This window comes from Onychostoma macrolepis, chromosome 03 (genome assembly GCF_012432095.1).
Source record: "Onychostoma macrolepis isolate SWU-2019 chromosome 03, ASM1243209v1, whole genome shotgun sequence".
Lineage (NCBI taxonomy): Eukaryota > Metazoa > Chordata > Actinopteri > Cypriniformes > Cyprinidae > Onychostoma > Onychostoma macrolepis.
In genome coordinates this window covers 11,480,429-11,499,955 of record NC_081157.1, presented here as the reverse complement: position 1 = coordinate 11,499,955, position 19,527 = coordinate 11,480,429, and the positions used below count along the sequence as shown (strand labels likewise).

At 37.6% G+C, this 19,527-nt stretch overlaps 2 protein-coding genes across 2 annotated transcripts; both read right to left on the bottom strand.

Moving 5' to 3' along the window:
• Positions 1–8,033: 8,033 nt before the first annotated feature.
• On the bottom strand, positions 8,034–12,280 carry LOC131534509 (uncharacterized). The gene is made up of 5 exons (XM_058767417.1): positions 11,708–12,280; positions 11,454–11,599; positions 10,926–11,199; positions 10,679–10,818; positions 8,034–8,068 (listed from the first exon to the last, which is right to left on the bottom strand). The coding sequence occupies exons 1-5, from the start codon at positions 12,079–12,081 to the stop codon at positions 8,034–8,036; spliced, it is 969 nt and encodes a 322-aa protein (XP_058623400.1). The 5' UTR covers positions 12,082–12,280.
• Positions 12,281–14,456: 2,176 nt separating this feature from the next.
• On the bottom strand, positions 14,457–15,640 carry LOC131534500 (fucolectin-1-like). The gene is made up of 4 exons (XM_058767405.1): positions 15,622–15,640; positions 14,863–15,115; positions 14,630–14,775; positions 14,457–14,482 (listed from the first exon to the last, which is right to left on the bottom strand). Exons 1-4 carry the CDS (start codon positions 15,638–15,640, stop codon positions 14,457–14,459), a joined length of 444 nt encoding a protein of 147 aa, XP_058623388.1.
• Between the last annotated feature and the right edge of the window lie 3,887 nt (positions 15,641–19,527).

Here is a 19,527-nt window from a genome sequence, read left to right as displayed (position 1 = left end):
CATGCCAGAGTTTTTTGCTAACCCCCTATCCTGATCCTCAGACAGGGCCACAAAACCGCTTCAGTGTGGCCCTCAGTAAAATCAGGGTCAAGATCGAGATGACCTTTGGCATCCTAAAGGTATATTTCAACTGCCTTTAGAGGTTAAGGATGTCACCAGAGCAGGCATCACAGATAGTGGCTGCATTCTGCACAATATAGTCACTATCAGAAAGGAGCGAGTACCACCACAAAACCACGTTCTCCCCGATGAAATTGACCCCATCACACATGAACTCCCAGCAGGTGCAGCTGTCAGAGATGCAATTACCATACAATATTTTACTTAAAGGTGGGGTATGTATTTTTTCAAAAACGCTGAGTCGGGCCAGTACCAAAACAAACTTGTTGCCAATCAGCAGTAAGGGGGGTGTCTACTCATGATGCAGAGGAGAGAGCGCTCATCAGTGCACATGATGGACATTAGCCGAGCCGAGCGACAACATAAAGACAGAGATGGCGGATATAAAAAACAAAAGAGGAAAACGTCTGCGGAACAAAAGAAAGCTTACACCGTGTCTACACCGGACACCACCCCACACCACAACAGCTAGAGTCTGTCTACAAAGTGACCATTGAAAATCATTTGAAATTTGTGTCAATACGTCATAAATAAAACACGGCAGCAGTTTACTGTTGGGGATTTGTCGTGTCGCGGGATCCAGTGTAGACAGCATCACTGATTATATGAGTCCTATAGTATTTTGTCACGCCGCGCCACTCGCGTCCGGTGTAGACACAGTGCTACGATAAGGCAAGAAGTAGGACCCGTGTAAAAATCAGATCAGCTTTCCAGCGCTACAGAGAACTCAATGAGCGGGAAGGCCTGCAATCGGATGCCGAGGTTGCTTTGTTTCTTCTCGATAGGTGAGTAACATTGGTTTTGCTTTGTTTCACAGAACTAATCGTTGCCGTACGTATGTGTGGGGTGGAGCTATTAAAATAGGGGCGAGACCCTTTTGGGGTAATCGAAGCCCTGTCTATTGAACCAGGCCAATGACTAACAAATATAATTTTATTCTTTTTTGAGGAATAGTTTAAAATGTTCTCAGTTTTGCCTTGAAAAGGAAAAACAATATACATAATTATTAAATACTGACAGGTTTAGATACCTTTCGCCACAGAAGCTTGCATGAATTTCTAAGTCATTCATGGGAAAACTGATAAGACAGAGCGGACAGGCAGCCTAAAAGGAAGACAACAATGCAAACATCAGTCAACAATAACATCATATGAACGGTCTCTTGTTTGTTTTACCTGTTTGACCTGTGCATCCTAACACAACATTGACTCAACCTATGTTGTAACTATCAGTTTGTTTGCCAAATGGGGAGAATAAACTACTCATTGTTGTCACGAATCCTGTCCATGCACTTCCGTTCACTCCCCACCAGAGGTCACCCGCTCATCACATGGACTCTTGCACTGCACTACACTACCGTTGCATTTCACCAGACTACAATTCCCATCATTCATTGCACTGACGACACGCGCACACAGCTCATGGCACTGATCACACACAGCTGTCACAGATTACACATTGCACTGATTACTTGCCTTATTTAAACCCTGGACTTTCTTTCCCTCACTGCCGAGTATTGTATGCATTATCGCTGCCCTACAGAGCCCCTGTTAGTTTCCCTAGTCTTGCCTGTTTCGGATTGTGTTTTCCCCTGCCTGGACTCTTGCTTACGTTTTAGATTACCTCCCTTGTCTAGCCCCTTTTGATACTGTTCGCTGTCGTATGACCCACGCCGTTTTTGATAACTCTGTGCATTGCCTTCATATACCTGTCTGCCATTGTTCGACCCTGCCTGTTTGACCACGTCTCTGATCTAATAAAGCTTGCACATGGATCTGCATGTCTCTCGTTATTTTATAAAAGAATCTTTTATAAAATAATTTTTAAACCTGTTCAACTTACACCGGGGAATTCTGTACCTTCTTCCAAAGGGTAAGAGTTCGTAACAGGGATAGAGTACATGAGATGGGTTACTTATAAGATATTTATTCATCTTTATAAAATATACTTCTGTCATGAAACAGTTTTTAGACACAGCGAGGCTAAATGTTTCCTAAATTTCCATTACCCTTACAGAACTATCTGCATCATCCTCAGTAGAAGGTTCATATGTACAGCATGACTTTACACGCACTGCCAAGATTTGGAGTGGCATAGCCAACCCACAGATTTGACAGGCTGCTTTTGGCATTTTTTGGAACTCGCGTGCATCTGGAGGAAGAGGTGATGTGTATAGTTCCTCCTGGAGAGGTACTATGTACATTGTTATCTTTCCACCTCCACTGACAGATCGCAAATACTGAGTATTGTAACCGTCAGCCTCCAGTGGGACAACTATTAATTTCCTCTGTCCTGAACCACCTTTGAAGACAACAGATTTGATGAATGACAACTGGTAATGGTATAACAAAATACATCTGAGGTTCTGAACTGTCACAATCACACTATATTCAGAATATTTAAATTAAATACATCTGTATTTTGATACTGATTACACCAATCTATATTACCAAGAGCCTTGTGAGGAAGCTATCCTCCAGTCATGTTAGAAAGTTTTGGATATCGGATGGGTCTACTTATTTCAAAAGAATGGAAATTTCATAGTCTACCATCTCTTACCGGCAACAGTTCATTTGAATCACGCAATTACTATTACCCACCCTGTTACAATCCATTTTGTAGTTATTTATTGTCCCCCAGGTCAACTGGGTAACAACACAACACACACTCCTTTCGGCGTAACCTACGCTCGCTCTTTCCCACTCGTCTATCCTCTATGGTTTCATCCTCGCTTCCTCCACCCTCTCAGTTTTCAGCACTTTTCACAAACACTACTACTGACATTTTTTGCTCCACTCTAACATCTTGCTTAGAAAACTTTTGCCCCCTTTCATCCAGACCAACACGCACCACCTCCTCTGCCCCCTGGCTGTTTGATGTTCTCCGGGAACATTGCTCTAGACTCAGGGCTGCAGAGAGGAAGTGGCGCAAATCAAAAAACTCTACTGACCTTAGTGTATATCAGTCACTCCTCTCTTCCTTCTCTACATGTGTCTCCACTGCTAAAACAACATACTACCACAACAAAATTAACAACTGTTCTGACTCTCACATGCTCATACCGCTGATGACTTTGCAATATTCTTCATAAATAAAACAAGAACCATCAGCGACCAATTCTCCACCCCACAAACTGACAAAAACTTCATAACCACAATTACTCATTCTCTCTCCTCCTTCTCTCCACTCTTGGAGGCAGACGTTTCTAAACTTATCCTTTCCAATCATCCTAATACCTGCCTGCTTGATTATGTCCCCACTCACCTCCTTCAGGCCATTTCTTCTTCAGTTATACTCACTCACATTATCAACAGCTCTCTTCACTCTGGTACATTTCCCGCAGCATTCAAGCAGGCTCGGGTAACCCCACTGCTTAAGGTGTAAGGGATGGGTCAACAGTGTAATTATAAATGTAATTACAGAAATTAATTACAGATGTAAGTACATATAGGTATTTTTTTAAATATAAGTACAATGTGAAAACATGTATGTACACAATAAGTGCATTGTACCAAATTATTAATTCAAATGTAAGTACATAGTAGTTAAGGCCACCTAATATAAAGTGGGACCAGGTATTTTATTATATTTTTAGTTTTATTGTATTTTAATCGAGGTCTTCGCTGGGGCTATGTCTCTGGGGCTCATCTAGGTGTCCTGGTCTCCGCTGACGATCAGGGCTGTAGACATCATCTCTTGGTGCTGATCCACCATCTGACAAGGGAGGGCGAGGGCCGAGTTACAGACCAGATGATCTGAGATGTTAGTCTGCTAACCTTTTTTCTAAGAGAGAGTTTCCCTACTTCAGCTGATGTCCGGTGACTCTTATTTCAACTAAAGAATAATTTATATTAGATTTATTGCACATTATGCCATGGTCTGTCTGAATACTCGATTCTGATTGGCTGGCAGGTGTTGATTAAATTTGTTGAACTGCAGGTAGTTCCAGGTCAGTTTAATCACGTTCTATATAAATGCGCTTCCTATAAACATTGCTAACCATAGTAACATACAGTTACAGTTGAATAGTAATACAGACGAAAATAACCGTAATTTTTATCGTTCCGGTCAAATATTGCAGCGCAAATATTATTAACAGCTTTAATATGTGAATGCTGGGAAATGACCATGGCATAAACGGGATAATCAACGGCTAGCTGTGCATTAAACGATTTGAATGCACGACATGGAGGTCGAAGAACCACCTGCACGGAGGGCGGTTCTTCGCCTCCACGTCGTGCATTCAAATCGTTTAATGCACAGCTAGCTGTTGATTATCCCTTACTTAAACACTTCAGCATCTTTTAAAAGGTTCTTATTTAAGTATCATCTCTAATGTTTTAATCCCCTCACACATGCGATAAAACATTTCGCCAAAGTCTTTCTGTATGTTTTCAAAAAATAAATTAGCAATATTTAAAAAAGTTCCATATGTGACGGCGTCTGTGTGTTTGTCACAGCGTTGACGTATCTTCCGTCAAATGCGGAGCCGGTGATTCCTTATTTAAGTTTTATCTTTTAGAAAATTTTATATTTAACTTATTTCAAGGCATATTACTGCTTAATTTGAGTTATTTTAGTACTTCAACAAACTACATTGAAATGAAAGAATATATATACTGAATTTATAAACGTGTATATATATATATATATATATATATATGTGTGTGTGTGTGTGTGTGTGTGTGTGTGTGTGTGTGTGTAGTTGTTTTTTGGTGTTTGGCTTAGTGTTATGTTAGAATCATTATTATACTTTTATACCTTTTGTTCTTTAATAATTTGAATTGTATTTAGCTTTATCTTTTGTTTTCATTTAAATGTTAAGTTTTGAAATTTTGTTGTATGCATTAATTTTTATTTAATTAAAAAAAAAAAAAACATGTATATATATAGTATTTATAAAGTTTTAGCTTTTAATTTTGGATCTGTTTTAGTTGTTTTAATACTACAATTGATTTGCTTCTGTTGTCCTCATTTGTAAGTCGCTTTGGATAAAAGTGTCTGCTAAATATAAATACAGTATAATATAATATATAAAAGTAATAGAAGTCTATAGAAAGTCCCACAATTCACAGAAACAAACGTGTGTGTGTGTGTGTGTGTGCGCGCGCAGTGGCGGCTGCAGGTGTACAGCTGAATGCACTGTGCTTACCATGAGGGCTCTGACTGACCTGAGAAACATTTTCCCCCACGAATATTTCAGCACTTATTATTTGTGTCCCGTATTTCTGTCAAATGAACCAGCAATGTCAATCATTTGTGATTTAATCATTCTTTTGAGTCAGTTCTCTCTTTTCAGTGATCTGGCCGAATGCGTCTCATAGCCTTCCCCTGGCAACGGGTCTGAAATTAACAGGGGCTTGAGGCAAAATGCCACCAAATTGTTGCAAATAAAGTAAAAATTAAATTAAAAGTGTTGATTGCAGCATTACATTTAGATCTGATCTTATCGAATCATATTTATTTTTACAGCGTTGTGCATTTTAACCAATCACGCATGATTCTGTTGAGTTTATGAATGCAACGGTCAATCAGAAGTGTTCAGATGAGTCATCACTTTTGTTCAGTGCGTGCACTCACCGACTGAATTCTCTCATCATAACAAAGTGCAGATGTACGTATGATGTAAGTAAGAGATTAATTTGACAGTGTAGACGGCTTCATTGATAATAACGGGAGGTTTTTGGGAGTGCTTAAACTCACGCTAGACTATAGTCAGTGACAATGTGATCATGTAAATGTTCTTTGCTCGCTTTAGGTGTATAATTTATTCGCTGTTTGAATAATTGTGGAAATTAAATAAAATAATGAAATAATTAATAGCTTACAATGTTTTTTCTTAAACTGTGATCACATTAAATATAAATGGCCCAGGCCCAGGTTACTTTTGAGGTCTGGTACAAATATGACATGCAAAAATACATATGCTATAGGCTCATATGTATGCACGATCAATCATCAAAATATTGCGATCTCAATTCAAAAACGTTATCTTATTTCTTAATGATGATGATTCTGCTGTCTATTGAACCTTTGAAATCACAATCACATCGGAATATTTAAACCTGTTTTCGTGCAGCAGCTGATCCAGAGAGAGCAGCGCTCATCATGCAAGCTTTATGTTGAAACAGCTTCGCAAACAGTCTACACAGTAGGCTTTCTGTGTTGCAAACATTAAATAATAATGAAAGTATTAGGATAAAAGTTTATAGTCCGGATATACCCACGATCAAAATTAGGAACTGACCTTTGGAACTAATGTTACGCTTCAAATAAAGACTGTATATGTTACATTATGCCAGTATGTGGTGACCAGTGATTGTTCAAATATATTTGATGTCTGAATCATTCATTCAAGAGATTCGTTCAAAAACTCTGGAGGAAGTCTTCATTCATTTTTCAAATGATTTTTTACATCATGAATTCATTTAAATTAATACATATTTTTAAATAGACTCATTTCTAACATTAAATAAAACATTTTGTCAGAACCTCAAGAAAATTAGCCTACATATTATTTTGTTTGGTTGTCTAATGTTTTGTTTTCAGAATCGTGGGAGAACCATGATTTCTATTCTAAAAATCAATTATCCAAAGTCATAGATACCAGATATATTATGCATTTTTTAAGCTAACTAATGCTATTAGTATGGTTTCTAATATTAAAATGTACAGACTATGATGTAAAAAGTACAATCTTACAGACTGTAGTAATGCATTATAATGTCGTTTCTCATCTAGTGTGCCAGTGTGCGAAGTGCTGCAAGCCAAAACCCTCTTGCACCAATCGCAAAAAAAGTTGTCCAGCTGTCCAGGCCAGTTACTACTCTCACAGTTCTGAGAAATAAAGTCGTAATTCTGAGTAATAAAGTGTGAGATATAAACTTGCAATTTTAAGAGAATAGTCTCTCTTTTTCCCCCTCAGTATGGACTTTATGTCAGAATTGTCACAGGGAATTATCATCTTGTATCACAGCGACCTGTAAATGAAACATTTTTGCTATTACATATCATAATTTTATAATCATTCCTATTTGTGCAGCATATGTCATAAGTTATTGTACAGTTGTGAGAACACACTCACTTTTGTCAGTGTTCACTTTCTGCATCACTTCCTGTTTAGGGGTTTGAGACCACCTCAGTGTCACGTCTGTGATTCCTCTATCAGCCAGAGCAGATCCCAACTGGAAATAACATTCATACTAAACTGATTAGATCAGAATATGACAAGATATTCAAATCTTCCTCTCCTCTTTTCTCGTGTCATGTCCAAAAACAGGAGAACAGCAGCTGATTTTGTTTTTAACAAAAATACACGATGGGCTCTGATTGGTTAGCTTGGCCCAGTCTGTTGTGATTGGTTAAACCGCGTCTAAACGTCCCACCCCTCAGCTCAGTGGCATGTGCTCCGGTTGTATTGTATACAATGGCGTCGTCTATATTGCTTATCAATTTGAGCCCGATTGAGACGCAGAGGATATTAGTGAAGAGGATCGCGCAGAGCACGGCTTTTAATGGTAGGCCTATGTTTTTTGTTTGTTGTTGTCTCATACTTTTAGATACGCTGTTATTATGCTACTGCTTATGTTAGCTTTTAATATACGGTCTTATCATGATTAAAGCTTTAATACAGTGCAGCAACCGTCCATGTTTAATGCTTGTCATAGCTGTGTGAAAACTGTATAAATGGAACAGTTCATTGTTGGAGCAGCTGAGCTGATCTGAATGAGAGAGAGAGAGAGATGCACATATAATAATTAGGCTTATACCCACTGAAGATTGAGATCCAGAAGAGATGTGTTCAGTTCTGGCATCACCTCCATCGATCTGATCCTGATTCAGTCCAATATAAAGCCCTCCTCGTCAATGAAACCTCAGCAGAATCTCGTCCTCTAAACACGCTCGCTCTTCAGCTAGTCCATAAAACCCAGCTCCTCACTGACTACAGCTACAACCCCAAAGCCATTATTAAAGAAATTGGCAAAAATCTGAAAGACACTCGTGATTAATCTCTAAAAATACACTTTGACCTTCATAATAAACTCCAATGCTACTCAACCCTAAACAGAACCACTAAAGTTGCCAATTATTTATTGATTAAACCATTTAAAGAAAGACAAATCCTCTCCAAATACAGATGAAGTAACCATGAGAGGAAGACAGACAAACACGGACAGAGCGAGAGCAGAGGATCTGTAGACCCTGTGATCTACAGCAAATAGAGAACGAGAAACACTTTCTGCTGATTTGTCCTAAACATCACAATGTGAGGGAAACATTTCTCCCCAGATTTGAAGCATTGATTCCATCATTTACTGAACTTAGTGATACTGAGAAAAGGCCTTTTTACTTGGAGAAGATGATAACACAGCTGCACTCACTGCTAAATATGTATTAACCATTCACAATGTTAGATGTTAAACATGATTAACTCGAAACTGACTTACTTTATCTTTTCATTTATTTAGATGGATTTTATTTATTATTATTTATGTTGTTGTTATATATATATATATATATATATATATATATATATATATATGTTAATGCTTTGGCAACGTTGTGTTACACAATCATGCTAATAAAGTTGAATTGAGAGAGAGATGCAGAGCAGGGCGACGCGAGGAACAGAATTGAGAACCGCTGCTAGAACATTGATTTTGAAACTTATGAATCCATTAGAATCGTGATTCAAACAGTATATAAATAGATTTTTACATGCACCCCTAGTTTTCTTCCTCTTCTCTAAAGCAGCGCAGCATGGCCTCGCCTCCTTCGTTGCAATTTACCGGGGGTGGGGTTTATCTGGGTTTATGATGTCACTAACCCGGAAGTATTTTCTTGTAGTCCCTTACCAGCCGTTCACTGCAGGCGATGCTTTGCTAATTCTGTAAAATACCATTTCTCCCTTTGCATTGAACTTTGAGCTTCGTAACTTTGCAGATGTTGTTTATGCTCACACAGCTGCATTACACACTAACATAAGTTAAAAAGGTGAAATCGTATTATATGACCCCTTTAACAATGCAATAAGTGTTTGTTGTCTCATCACTTGTTTTTTTTCCTCACCTGTTTCAGAACGTTTTCTCTCATTGTAGAGTCGGTCAAATCTTTGCTGGAGCGAAACAGCAGTTTTACAAATGATCTTTTAAACAGGGACCTAGAAAAATATAATCATATATATATATATATATATATATATATATATATATATATATATATATATGTAAATTCATAAAAATCCTGAGAAATATGGTTTGCTCCCTACAAATGAGCTTGCATTTATTAAAACGTATCCACGCTCATCACTGCATCATACTGACAAAAATTGATGATGTGAAGACATTATTATCTGATATATAGAGTGGTGGAACTATGATGTCACTTTGTAGGCAAAAACCTGGACGCGAGTGCATTTTAGAGTCAATGGGTTTTTGGTTAAATCTCTTAAATAAGGTCCGTGGTTCACACAGGCTCAAGATACTTTCATGTTTTATTCTACGACATAAAACACACCAGTTACACTACACTCGTGATTTTTTAAAAACTGTTATGTTTCTTAAAAAAGACGGTTGCTCACATGCTGCTAAATGGGACTACAGACAGACTGTCGGAGACATTAAACGTCATCACGCCGAACACTTTATCAATTTACAGTATTTTCCAGTCGTAGTATAATTTGTAATTCAATTAATTGTAGAATAACCAATGAATAGTTTCCCGCATTTTATATTGTTGTTCAACAATGTTTTTTTGCTTTGCCCTGAAATTCGACACATGTCTTTGGAGGGAAGATAACATCCTAACAAAATTATAGCTGAAATGTGGTACTTTATTCACTAAAATAAGTTTAATCTTACCATATCTAAAAACTCGTTCACTCTGCTGTTATTTAATAGATTAAATGCGCTAGAATTTTATTGAATAGTACGTGGAGACACGTTTTTAATTAAAATATTCATATTAATCAAGAATTTATTGACTTTTAATGCACCTTATTTCGACAGAAAATGTACAGACAGTTTCAAATGTCCTTTAGTTAAGATTATTTAATTTATTCACTATACTATTTATTACTAATGTCTCATTTCAGTTTTAGTTTGGCTCTAGTTTTGTATTTATTCCAGTTTATATGAAATGGTTCATGTAGCGTGGATTAAAATTCATATACAGTGTAAATCCTTTTCACTGAATGTTAAAAATAAGTTTTGAAACAGTTGTCGGGAGCGCGGTGGTGGTGACGCTGAAGGCGAGCGACCGTGGTGCTGTAGTTCATTTATAGCCTAAGTTTAGCTTTTCAGTTCTGGTGCTTTTATTTAGGTTTCAAAATTCGTCAAAGTTATATTATTTTGTGAAGATTATCTTGATGGACAAAACGTGTAAATTTCATGAACTATGATTGAACACAGAGCTTATTTTTTGCGATAATCCAAAAGCCTATGGGAAAATCCTATTGGCTTTTTGTCGAGGAACCAGTTTCATGCTAACAGCTGATCCGCCTACAAAGTGACGTCATAGTTCCCCCACTCTATTATAAACCAATATTACTGATGTATACCTTCTCCATAGACCTTCACCTCACACAGAGTGAGTATCTTCATGTCTCCAGGAATATGAATAATCATGTAACGTCCATCCAGTCCATCACATGAGTAGCTGTAGGACTCACCTGCTGGAATAGCAGGAATAACAGCACATCTACAGACAGAGAAACAGATGAGGGATATAAAAATACTGTCATATCTGCATTAATCCTTCATATTTGTGCTTGACGTCTCACACTCTTTCAACCTCAAGTTTCTCACATGGGATTGTTGGTGCCGTTGTTCTCCAAAGAGTTTCCGATTCGAATCTCCGCTCCGTTTATTTGTTCTGCACAGCAGTCTTTTCTATTACTGACGACCACTTTATTAACTCGGTAGACATCCTGCAGATCCAGCCTCCACCACGGGTCCGTCTCATTAAGGGTTGAGGAGCATCCTGTATACAACTGCTGGAGACCTCGATCAATGGCCTTTTCAGCAAACCAGTCCGCAGATGTTGACGACTGTATAGCAGCTCCAGATACTGCCAGATTTTCTAAAAAAAAAATGTATGAAAAAAATGTCACGACTCGTCTTGATGCACAAAGTTTGCAGCAGAGGGGAAGATTACTGAGGAACAATGACTGGAGGTGAAGTGAGTTATTACTGCATCAACTACCCTCACCAAACCGAATTGTGAAAATTATGATTTTGTGTTCCTTTATAGTACGTTACAAGTATGGCATGATATTACATGAATTATATATTAATGTATAATATTGAATATAATGCTCTACAACAATGAATTACCTGCCAAATACCCGTAGACTTCAACCTCACAAAGCGCAAGAATCTTCCGGTCTCCAGGAACATGAATAATCACGTAACGTCCATCCAGTCCATCACATGAGTAGTTGTAGGACTCACCTGCTGGAATAGCAGGAATAACAGCACATCTACAGACAGAGAAACACATGAAGGATATAAAAAATACTGTCATATCTGCATTAATCCTTCACATTTGTCCTTGATGTCTCACGCTCTCTCAACCTCAAGTTTCTCACATGGGATTGTTGATGCCGTTGTTCTCCAAAGAGTTTCCGATGTGAATCTCCGCTCCGTTTATTTGTTCTGCACAGCAGTCTTTTCTATTAGTGACGACCACTTTACTAACTCGGTAGACATCATGCAGATCCAGCCTCCACCACGGGTCTGTCTCATTAAGGGTTGAGGAGCATCCCGTATACAACTGCTGGAGACCTCGATTACCATCAACAGCCCTTTCAGCAAACCAGTCCACAGATGTTGATGACTGTATAGTGGCTCCTCCTATTGCCCGATTTCCTGGAAAATTAATAAAAACCCATTGTTTACCCATGTTTACGCACAATTCAAATAAAATTTGAGCGCAACAGTGCAGGAGATGATGGTGAAGCATGTCATTTCTGCACCAACTAGCCTTCTGTCACCAAACGGAATTACAAACAGAATGACTTTTTGTCTAACAACATCCTTCACAACTATATACAAAATAATTAGACGCCCCTAGTAATTCATTACATCATTAGTACCAACAACCTGGTGGAAATATAACCAATATCTTCAATAACACCCATTTGGAATAAAAAGAAAGTTGACTGTTGATTTGTCTGACAAATGTGGACTGTTTAACATGATTAAACATGATTGAATTCCTGCATTAATATTTTCCCCATGTCAGGCATGCAAACTTGTCACCTTTCAATGAAATTCACTGTTTTTAATTCAAAATGGGTAATTTGTGTTATTCGTGTAGATCCGGTGAGTTTGTTTGTTGTTGTTGCTGTTGTTGTTGTTTGTTTGTTTGGGGGTCCTTTACAGTACTGTTACTACCAACTCAATTCTGTACCTGCTTGAACTCACCCGCTTTCAAACGCTCCTGTGTGGTGTTGTGCGCATGCTCTGGTTTCGAATTACAAAACCAAAAGTTTATATTTACAACATGTTTCTGCAGTGTTTAGTATTGAAGCCAATCACAGGCATCTCTGTTGAAAGCAATGGCCAATCAGAGGTGTTTACTGTAGGCTAGTCAGAATCCGCTCTGAACTCATTTTTGTTTTTCGCAAGTTTATTTAGTTCTTCGCGTTTGCAGATCTTCCATTATAGAAAAAGAAAGCATACAGAATGTAAATGAGAGATTCATTGTGTAGATTTCATGCGAGTAATCTCGGTCAGTTGCGCTATAAGGGAAGCGCCCTTCGCTCAGTTTCTCTGTATAATCCGTTCACAATTTGAAGAAAAGTTTTGTTTGTCTAAGAGGACCAAACATCCACGTATACTGTTTCAGGATTAACAACCACAAGTGTAAAACATTACGTGAGTGAATCTGCTAAATTGTTCCATGATTAACGGTGATAACTGGACAATGGACAGAATGAACTGACAAGCCGATGTCAAAATAGAGCTGTGCATTAAGTGATGCTGAGTAAATTCTGAGTAACAAAACTACAGCAGCAACAAGTCTGTGTTGGCTGAATACCAGCTTCTACAATTAAAGATAAAACTTAAACCCCCGGTTTCACAGACAAGGCTTAAGCCTAGTCCTAGACTAAAATGTAAGCCTGAGCTGTTTCAACTTAAAGAAACTTGCACTGACTGATCTTAAAATATATCAGTGCCTTTGTTTTGTCTCAAGATGCACACAGCAATGTTTTTTTCTACTTAAATTACATAAATGTCCTAATTGAACTATAGCCTAATCCTGGTTTAGTGTAAGCCCTGTCTGAAAAAGCAACTTAAAGATGAGTCCCTTTTAATGCAATGTTTGAAAAATTGTGTTTTTACATTAAATCTAAGAAGTGTCTAAATATTTAATGCATTATTTAATGTTTATACCATTAAAAAGTAACTAAATTTGTAGTTAAGTATTTAAATAATTAAAGCTTTGACCCGTTGCCTGTAATTGGAGAAATGGAGATGCTGTGTTGCCAACTTAGCAACTTTGTCGCTAGATTCAGAGACTTTTTCAAAAAAGCGCCTAGCAACAATACATAACACATAATTGGACAAAGCTTATTTAGTTTCTGAGACTCGCCGGTACTGCTGCGCGAGCGCAAGGTTTTGCGTCTGCTCTGTTCTGCGAGCAGCTGAGGAGCAGCGCTTTTAGAGCTGATTATGTAGTCTTAATGGGTCACGTTTCAGTCACTATTTCATATTAATTCGGTTGTCTGACAGCAGAATCAGTAAAATATAACAATGAAAACAGTTTTATTGAGAATTTGGCTGGATCAAATTGCAGTATGTGGGCACAGAGAAGCAAGCAAATCTAATAATAAATAATAAATGTACATTTTGCATGTTCATCAGAAGTGAGCTGCCCTGTCCTGCAGATAATGTAAACAGGCTTGTGTAAGTAAATTGCTCAGTGCAAAGAAAGAGAAGTAACGGGAACCTGGTATTTCTATGTTCTTTTTCATGTGTCTAATAGACATGAACAAGTTATTTGCAAAACATCTATGACCTTTGAAACATATCTAGTCTTCATGCTCTGTTGACTATGGTTTCACTAATAATAAACAGACATTTGCATAAAGCATCCATATTTGGAAATGGTAACTGAGCTAATGAGCTCTGCTGGCATCTACTGGTTGTACTGGTAATTTCATGTCATTTTCATCTTACAAATCTTTGTTTTCCACCAGTAGACAATTTTTTTTCATGTCATCTTCATGAATGAAATGTCAATCTTTAAAGTTTAAAGTGCATTTTACTGCACAGCTCTAGAGTCTTTGTCACCTTTTTCACCCATGATGAGTTTGCATCCCTGTTATATGCTCAAGCCCCACGTTTATCAGAATCATCTGTACATAAGACGCCAGTAAAGCATGAATACTGTCATACTGGTTTGGAAAGACATGAACGTGATTTCTGGTGAACTATGAGTTTAAAGTAAGTTTGTAAAAAAGTATTTATTACATTCAATAAAGTGCTCTACAAAAACTAATTACCTGCTAAATACCCGTAGACTCCAGCTTCAACAATACTAAGAATCTGCTGATCTCCAGGAATATTAACAACCATATAACGACCCTCCATCCCACCGCATGAGAAAGTGGCCGTGGCACCGGCTCCAAGAGTAGAAATTACACCACATCTACAGACAGAAAGATCATCTGTTATCTGTTTCTGTTCATTCTTCACTTCAGCCACAGAAATCAAATCAAAAGAAAGAAATCCTCACATGGTGTTGCTGTAAATGTCAAGAAAGTTCCCGATACGAATCACCGCTCCGTTAATCCTCGAATAACTGGTCAGTCTATTAGTGATGGTCACTCTGTTCACACTGTATATCTTCAGTAGATCCACTCTCCACCATGGGTTGGTTTCAGAGTTAGTGTGGGTCCAGGTGCTCAACGATTCATCAAGAGCCCATTCAGGATAAGATCCGTCGTAAATTGATGACTGAGTAGTTTTGCCCAATAGTGCTACATTCTCTGGAAAAAAATTCATGGATAAAGGCCAATAAGAAATCATCTACTACTGCAGAAGACCTTTACCAAACTAATCTTTCTTACTCATCATCAGCTACATGTCCACCACAGGGTCAGAAATTAAGGGTTAAGAGTGCAAAACAACGACAGATATTTAAAACACAAGGGTAAAATAAGGACAGTGAACATTTTTTAAATTATTTTGGATATCCAACATTTGTTAGTATAATTCTAATCTTGGCCTAAATATATCATGATGGGCTTGGTATGTTATATTATACAAAAGCAGCATGATCTGACATTAAACATTTGTAAAGACTGTTTCTGAAAAAAAATCAATTTTGGAGGGAAATATTGCCTGTTAATAAGAAGTTCATTTTCTGACTTTGGTCTATCTGGTATCAGGAACTATAAACTGGGCATCAAACTGCATCAGATCTTCATTACAGAGCTAAATTTCTAAGTACTTTTATATCTGCCCATTTAACAGATAAAAAAAGGATTCTTACCTTCTTGTCCACGTGCCATTTCCTCAATCAATAAAAACCCTGTGGAAACAAGTCAAACAACCGGGTTTTGTTGAATCACATTTGAATTTGCATTTTAATTCACCTTGATATTGCTGCTAATAATTAAAAACATTGTCTGAATGATAAAGGAAACGTTTTATGTTCACGTTTATGAAAACGTCTTTTCATCCAACATGGTCATTTCGTAGGTCAATGTTTTATTGACCTACGAAATGACCATGTTGGATGAAAAGATTGACACAATAATACAAATGATTTTTAATGTGTCAGTGGTTTCATCCAACATGGTCATGAAGCAGAAGACTGAAATCTAAAGTAGGATGAGGACACGTTCCTGTGAATCACTACCAGACTTTCTGGACAAACACAGTCATAAAGACTGTCAAACCTGTAAGGTTGAAAATGATCAAAGACTTCTGCTTTTCTGTCCCAAACCTATCTTCCATAACAAAAGGGTAATTTGGCATTCCTGAAAACACAGAAGTGCTGATAGCAATCAAGGCCTGTAGGCCAAGATGTGTCAAAGCTGGGGGTCAACTAATTGTAACACCTTTAGTACAGTTAGTGAAGCTGTAGTTTGCTGATTGGTCAGTTTGAATGTTTTAGTCACATGGTCAAGGAAGGGATAAAAGAGGATTGTAACTGTTGCTCTGTGTCTTTTCTTGGCTGGCGATCTCTCTTTCTTCGTTGGGGTCCTCTTCATGGGGCTCCGCTCTCTCTCTTTTTCTCTCTCTCAGGTAACATTTACATACATGCTGGGTACAATTATCGGTTTATGTTTTACTATCCTTCATCAGTTTTGTAACCAGTTCAAGTGTAACCATAACAAAATACTGTTATTAAACCATTTCAATTATAAATGATGTGCTAACTAGTCTCAGTTCAACATTTACATTAAAGTGCTACCTACTGCAATACAATATAGTCACATAATAGCAACGCTCTCCAACATATTTGGCTATTCTAGCTGCGCTTATTTCCGTCGTTGGTATAAGTGGCAGTGGGTGGTGATAGACAAGAAATGTACAGTTTTATATCATCCTGCTGTTAACGTTTCTTTAGTCCTTCAGCCTGAACCACTGTAGAGACACCACCCTTACAAACCATTTACATACACAAACAAGCAAATATTTTACATTAGATTTGTTTGGTAAAGTAGATCCAAAATAATAAAAATAAAATAAACTGAGAAAAACAATCCTAGATATCAAGTGACAAACAAAACCATAATTGACAATCTACACTACCCTTCAAACGTTAAACGTTCAAACTTGATACTTTTATTCATCAAGGACACATTAAATTGATCAAAAGTGCCAGTAAAGACATTTTTATTTGTTACAAAAGATTTCTGTTTCAAATAAATGCTGTTCTTTTGAACTTTCTATTTTTCAGGATTTACAGATTAATGGAATGAATCAGGGTTTCCACAAAAATATGAAGCAACACAATTGTTTTAAACACTGATAATAATCAGAAATGTTTCTTGAGCAGCAAATCAGCATATTAGAATGATTTCTGAAGGATCATGTGACACTGAAGACTGGAGTAATGATGCTGAAAATTCAGCTTTGATCACAGAAATAAATTACATTTTAACATATTCACATGTGTGGTTTAAAAAATAACTGCTTAATTATAGACAAGCATGAATGTATGAAACAGCAACTCATTTAGATTATTTAGGTTTGTTTGGCCAGAATATTTAACACTTTGCTGTAAATCCACATTAGAGGACGAGATGAGTGTTGGCATCTCTGAACAAAGAAAAACATTACAGAAAACTCAGCGTTAATATCAGTGTAAAATAGCAGATACATGAATGTTGTACGTTACCCAGTAAGATCCACAGGAACTTGTAGAGCTTCTTCATGGCTGATTAAAGGAAGTCTTTCTTTAGGATGAAGAGTGTGAGTGATATACGTTTTATGGAGGATGATCTGTCTATATGTGCATCACATGACCAGCCTGGTCTCTCCTCCCTTCAGTCACACTCGCATTTCTCTCAGGTTTCAAACAAACACGCTGTATTTGTTTACCTTGTCCTAATGTCGAATCTTGTTGAATATTGGATCAATGTGAATTTTGTGCACAGTTATTGTGTACATCTTTATTGTCATGTATACTGTGCAAGAACCTGCAAGAATTGCAGAACTGCACAAAACTATTATACTAAAACTAAAAAATATTATGTTCAGCACAGATTTTCAGGGAGTTTGTGCTGAAACTCCGTCAGCTTACACAGGCCTGCCAAATCAGGTGCAAACACGCAGACAAACGCATGAAATAAGAGCACAGTACCAATAAATCACATAACTGGTACTGCGTGTGTTGACTGGGAAGGATTTGCATGAACGTATGATATTCATTCTATTCGGGAGCAGTTTCCATAACCCCATTTTACATCCCGCCATGTGCTTATCTAGCAGAGAGGACTCTTCTCAACCACAACAGAGTCAAGAACAACCTCAGAGTTTCAAGAAATTGCAACTTCGGCCATCGAATGGTACCATCCAGACTTTCTTCAGAGGCTTCACGAGACTCTCGTTTCACAGCTAAGCAAATGCAAGTATCGTTCCTTTCACCACACAGAGGTTTGTTGTAAGCTATCGTATACTGTGCTTTGAATTAGAGACTGATGGTTCTTTCAGATGGTCAACTGAGCCTCATTTCCCCTGTTTCTGTCCGGTTTCATTCATTCAATCTCACTTACCCTTCCCATGAACTACGTATGCGTGATTTGTGTGTATATGTATATATATGTGTTTGTTTAGTTATAAGTTTGTGATTTAGTTAATAAAACTTTGTGAACAATACATATGAGTATTTGTTTCTAATTACCTGCTTGCAACAAAGTCAATTTAACGATTTTGATCTTGTTACATGCTCTGAGTAGTACTGTACCTTAAAAAGGGTATTTCCCTTACCCTGGAAATTAAGATTTCTTTGAATTCATAAATAATCTATACTGAGCGTTCGCTAGACGGCCTGGTCAAGTGATTGTACTGTAAATTCTGCTTTATCAAGCTAATTCTATTAACTTATCCAAATGTTATAATTAATTATAACAAGTTATGATTAATTATTAATATTCCCCTTGAGCTAAAATGTGCTACAATGTTGAATATAACTCCGAATGTGTTGATCTGAAAGAGGAATGTCAGACACGCCTAGGATGACCTGAAGGTGATTAAATCTTTGGCTAATTTTCATTTTTGGGTGAACTATCCCTTTAAGAGGTTAAAGGGGACATCAGATGCAAAATTCACTTTTACATGGTGTTTGAACATAAATGTGTGTTGGCAGTATGTGTACACAACCATCCTATAATGATAAAAATCCACACAGTGCTTTTTTTTAAATCCCCACAAATCATAAGCACTGTCTCAGATCAAGCCGTTCACAGATTCTTGGCAAATTGACATCACACAGGCAGGCCCTCCCACGACTATTGACGAACACTGTCGTTTTAGTATAGACCCGCCCCGAGTGAGCTGTAAACAGTCTGCCATTGTTTCGACGCTGGAGCAGGTGTAGACAAGAATGGTTTCTAAATGACTGAGGTGTTTTGTTGTTGGATGTAAGAATGAACATAGCAGTCGTCATTTACTCTCGACAACTCAGTCGCTGAAGATGCAGTGGATTACTTTTGTTTTTGAAGGGAATGAGCCCCTAAATGCATTTATGTTTGCACCAATCATTCGTGATCCAAGGTTTTTTTATAAATCTTTACAAATCGCCTTTCCTAATAATGTGCTAGTTAGCAAGTTCCTGTTACAGAATGATCAGAACATGAGACGTGGGGATCCATCTGCAGGGCTTTATTCATAGACATGGTCAGAAACGAGCATGGGTCGATACACAGCAAAAGTCATAGATGAGACA

Coding starts and splice junctions, on each gene's coding strand:
- LOC131534509 (XM_058767417.1), bottom strand. CDS start 12,081: ATGCTTCACCATCATCTCCTGCACTGTTGCGCTCAAATTTTATTTGAA. Junction 11,600..11,707: donor AACGGCATCAACAATCCCAT/GTGAGAAACTTG, acceptor CTCTGTCTGTAG/ATGTGCTGTTATTCCTGCTA. Junction 11,200..11,453: donor AGTCTACGGGTATTTGGCAG/GTAATTCATTGT, acceptor TTTTTTTTTTAG/AAAATCTGGCAGTATCTGGA.
- LOC131534500 (XM_058767405.1), bottom strand. Junction 14,776..14,862: donor GACATTTACAGCAACACCAT/GTGAGGATTTCT, acceptor TTCTGTCTGTAG/ATGTGGTGTAATTTCTACTC. Junction 14,483..14,629: donor AGTCTACGGGTATTTAGCAG/GTAATTAGTTTT, acceptor TCTTATGTACAG/ATGATTCTGATAAACGTGGG.